This window comes from Orycteropus afer, unplaced genomic scaffold (assembly GCF_000298275.1).
Source record: "Orycteropus afer afer isolate SDZICR_OR568_19922 unplaced genomic scaffold, OryAfe1.0 scaffold00058, whole genome shotgun sequence".
NCBI lineage: Eukaryota > Metazoa > Chordata > Mammalia > Tubulidentata > Orycteropodidae > Orycteropus > Orycteropus afer.
The window spans coordinates 2,351,090-2,356,172 of record NW_006921645.1 but is presented as its reverse complement, the minus strand read 5'-3'; the positions used below and the strand labels follow the sequence as shown (position 1 = coordinate 2,356,172).

General features: G+C 36.1%; 1 protein-coding gene across 1 annotated transcript in view; it reads left to right on the top strand.

Moving 5' to 3' along the window:
• Nucleotides 1-5,083, top strand: part of WDR35 (WD repeat domain 35) — a 141,970-nt gene that overhangs the window by 61,702 nt on the left and 75,185 nt on the right. The window contains exon 14 of the mRNA XM_007939250.1: nt 1,464-1,533. Coding sequence (XP_007937441.1) covers nt 1,464-1,533 — 70 coding nt within the window. The remainder of the gene's footprint in view (nt 1-1,463; nt 1,534-5,083) is intronic.

Genomic DNA, 5,083 nt, shown 5'->3' with positions numbered 1-5,083 from the left:
CCAGGATCTCCTACATAGATCCCCCTCTAAGTGGTTGACATGGTAGTCAGGCACTATCTAGTTTTTCTGGTCTCATGGTCATATAGGCTGAGAATCACATGGTGTACCAGTCCCTTGGACTAATTGTTTCCATGTGTCTTTGGTTTTCTTCATTATTCTTTGTTCTGGACAAGAAGAAACCCATTGTTGCATCTGGATGGCTGCTTACAAGCTTTTAAGATGCCAGTCGCTACTCGCCAAAGTAGCAAACATACTACACAAACATGTTTTTGTGTAGTATGTTATGCCAATTGAGCTTGATGTCCCCTGAGATCATGGTCCTGAGCCCATAGGTCCAACTACTTGCTCCCTCTGGGTAGCTGGCTGTGGTCGAGAAGTGACTACAACCTTGTCCTTTGTCAGCTCTACTATATACCTGGACATTCTTACAGAACATACAAATAAACTTGTAGAAACATTGTCTGCCTGCCCTATACATGGTTATGGGCACACTAAACGTTCACCCCTGTCCACACATCTTTCTACATGGTTATTTTTAAGATAAAACATTGCTTGATTTTCTTGGGTTTATATTACAGCTACCATTTCTTGAACCTGTTTTTGTGTCAGGCTCTGTGCTTAAGTGCTCTACAAACATCATTTTGTTTATGCCTCAAAAATGCTGCAAAGTAGGAATTATTACACCTACTTTACAGATGGAGGAATTGAGGCTCAGAGAAGTTAAGTAACTTACCCAGGGCCTCACAGCTACTCTACAATGTTCGTTATTCATCTCTTCTCATTTTAAGATTTACTCATGGATGTTACAGAGCACTTGATAATTTGTGCACTGGAGATAATAGTCTTTGCCCCCAGGAAAATCTTCATTTGGTGGGGGGGGGAAAGTAAAGCAGGAATGACAATGCATTGTGAATAAATATTATTATAAAAGTATCAGAAAGATGGTAGAAGTCCAAAGGTGGTAAATCTTCATAACATAGGAGACAAGAGAGAAGGAGTCTTTACTTCCAAACAAAATTCCATTAATTAGAGTTTCCCCAATAAATTTAAGTTTTATAAACACATTGATAAAAAGGAAATTATTATGGAGAAATAATAGAGAAGTTTAGTGTGTTAAAAGTTATCCCTAGCTGATATTTAACTGGAAATTAAGGTAAAATCTCAGGTTTTAATGAAATGCATTAGGAAAATATGATTCAGTGTTCTAATATATATTTGGCACAACTTCTGGGAATATATCACTTTCATAACCAGCCAACAGTTGGTAGTATCTACCTTTATAAGATTTAACTGTGTTAAGAACTCTTTAGAAGAGTCAAAATATTTATATAAATAATAGTATTCGTTGGTGTCATCTAAACTTTTCATTGTTCTAGATATACATATGACATATTATAATATATGTGTTATTATAATATTATAATCCTCACTTAAACCTTTTTTGAAATTCTAATCTTTTACAGAATTTATCATGTTGATGATACTCCTTCTGGATCAGTGAATGGAGTGCTTGATTACAGTAAAGCCATTCAAGTAGGTGTTTCTATCTTTGCCAGCAAATCTGAGTATCTGGAGACTTTGAAATGTTGTAATTTGATTTTGAGATCTGAAAAAGAATTTGTTTTCAGTAAATTGCATATTACTCTAGTGATTCTTTAAAGAAATTCTTATTCTTAAAAATTTTTTCTTGATCTTGAAAATTCTTAGACTAAAATAATGATAATAAGTAGCTAATGTGATACTATTTAGAAAAGCATAGTATCTAAAAATACTGGGAAACATTATTCCTCATGCTATTTCTGTTTCGTTCTCTTTTCCCCTGTCTTTCTCCCTCCCTTTTTTCTCTGTTCCCTCTTTCCCTCTACCTGTCTGTCTATTTATTGTAGATTTGTCTGTCACTTCTAGTATATTAGGAAGTAGCCATATTTTTGCAGATAACATAATTCAGTTTCTCTTTATAGAAAAATGCTTTTGCTTATAAGCCAATGTAATTAAATTATATTACATTATATCACTTTAGTGAATACTTTTGTTTTTGATAGGATTTGAATCACTGCCTTATTGTTTATAAAGCTCTTTCATACCTAGTTTCTTATTGGAGCCTTACAACTCTTTAAGGCAAAATGAGCATGTAGTTACCTCCAATTTGTCAAGTGGAAAAGTAATAATTAGAGAAGAGAACTGGTTGACATAAGGTCATAAAATAAATGATTAAGTAGTAAAGTGAGGATTCAAGTTTAGATCTTTTAAGTGCAGATCAAGTGACCTAGCCAATAGAATATACATCTAGTTGTCTTTATCTCCATCCATTTATTAAACAAGTATTTGAAAACACCTGTTGGTTTCAGGTTCAGGGCTAGCTGCTGGGGATCCAGTGAAGTATAAGGACCATTTTTTTTTTTTTCCATTAGGGAACTTTTAGAAAATTTAAAATTGATCAGCTCTTCTCCCTAGCATATAAATATGTTTAGATCTTTTTCATCTTAAAAACAATAGCAACAACAATTCCCACTGTCAACCTGTATCTTCTTTGAATCACTACCTTATCTCCTTATCCTTCCATAGCTAAGCTTCTTAAAAGAATGATCTGTAGCCCTCATTTATCCCTCACCCCTCAGTCCATCTTTATTCCATTTTATTCTGATTTCCAGAGTCCTTGAATTTGTAAGTCCCATAGACATTTTTCTGTCTTTATCCTATGTAATCTGCACATAACATTTAAGGTGTTGATCACTCTTTTCTTCTTGACTTTCATGAAAACACTTCTGATTTTATGTTTAGCAGACTTACCCTTCTCAGTCTTCTTTGTCAGGGGCTCAGCTCCCCATCTCTTACTGTGGTGTTGCCTAATGTCTATTTGTAGTCTACTTTTTTTCATTTAATATTCTTATTGAAACTCATCCCTTCAACTACATGATGATGACTCCAGTATGTGTATTGCTAATCTTGAGTTTTGTTGTTGTTGTTAGGTGCTGTGAAGTGGGTTCAGACTCACTGCAACCCTTTGCACAACAGAATTAAACACTGCTTGGGCCTGTGCCATCCTCACAATCATTGCTGTGTTGAGCCCATCATTGCAGTAACTGTGTCAGTCTATCTTGTTGAGGGTCTTCCCCTTTTACACTGGCCCTTCACTTACCAAGCATGATATCCTTCTCTAGGGAGTGATCCCTTCTGACAACATAACCAAAGTATGTGAGACACAATCTAGCCATTCTCACCTCCGAGGCGCATTCCAGCTATACCTCTTCAAGATAGATTACTTCTGGAAGTCCATAGTACTTTCTATATTTGTTGCCAATACCACAATTCAAATGTATCACCTTCCAATCCCTAGATAATATATTTCTTGTTTGTGAATAGTTTAGTGAGATGTCTCAAAAAACCCCAAATTTAACTTGTCTGAAGCCAAATTCATCTGTCCAAATCTTTCTCCATGTATATCTCAGGGAATGGCTCCACAATCTGTCTAAAAACCATGAGAATTGCTCCTTTTCTCTTGCTCTCTACATCTAATCAATCATCAAATTCGGTTGATTCTGTCTTCTCAATTTTTTTCAAATTGATCTACTCCTTTCCATCTCTATATCAATTCAGTCTGTCATTACTTCTTACCTCGATCAATGCATTAAATTTCAATCAAGCACTGCCCAGTAAAAATTCTGGGATATTGGAAATGTTCTGTTATCTGCATTGTGTGATATAGTAGCTACTAACCCCATGTGGCTACAGAACATTTGAAATGTGGCTGTTGTGATTAAGGAACTGAATTTAAAGGGTTTTTTTTTTTTTTTAATTTTGTATTTTAAAAATGTATTATAAAGTATTTCAAACTGAGTTTTAGGTTTTATTTCATGTTAACTAAATTTTAATTCAGATAGTCACATGTAGTTAAACCCACTGCCATCGAGTCAGTTCTAACTCATAGCAACCCTATAGGACAGAGTAGAAGTGCCCCATAAATTTCCAAAGCTGTAAATCTTTACAGAAGCAGACTGTCTCATCTTTGTCGTGCGAAGTGGCTAGTATGTTTGAACTGCCAGCCATTTGGTTAGAAGCTGAATGCTTTAACCACTTTGCCACCAGAGCTCCTTAGTGTTTACCATAATAGGTAGCACAGAATAAGCTATCTACTTTTAGTCTTCCTCCTATCTCCATCCACTGTGCCAGTCTATTTATCATACTGATGGCCAGGACAATCTTTCCATAATAAAAATCTGATCATAGTATGCATAGGCCCTCCCTCAATACAAATCTTCAGTTTCTATATTTGTCAGGATAAAGTATAAATACTCATAACTGCCCCTCTCTCCCTGGCATACTTATTCTTCTCTAGTGTATTTATAGATACCAGCTGTGTTAAACAACTTGCAGTTTCCTAAATGTTCTACTCTATTTTTTTAAAAATAATTTTTAGCTCACAAGAAATTGCAGAAATTGGACATAGAGTCCTGTGTGGCCTACACCCAACATCCTCCAGTGGTCACATCTTATCTAACTAGTATAATATCAAAATTAGGAAACTGACTAGTGCAATGCTGTTAAGAAGACCTTAATTCAGTTTTTGCTTGTATTCGTGTGTGTACTGTTGTTGTTAGGTGCCATCAAGTCAGTTCCAACTCATAATGACCCTGTGTACAACAGAACGAAACACTGCCCAAGCCTGCATCATCCTCACAATTGTACATATGTGTAGTTCTATCTAATTTTATCCCCTGTGCGGATTTGTGTGACAGTTATCACACTCAAGATATAGTACTGTCCTGTTACCACAAGGGAACTCCCTTGTGCTGCTGTTATTATGTGCCATCAAGCCAGCTATGATTCCTATCACCCTTATGTACAATAGAATGAAACACTGGCTGGCCCTGTGCCAGCCTCACTATCATTGCTATACCTGAGCCCATTGTTGCAGCCATTGTGTCAATCCATCTTGTTGAGTGCCTTTCTCTTTTTTGCTGAACCTCCACTTTATCAAGTGGTCCCTTCTGACAACATGACCAAAGTAGGTGAGACAAAGTCTAGCCCTTTTCCCTTCTAAGGAGCATTCTGGCTGCACTTCTTCCAGGACAGATTTGTTCAT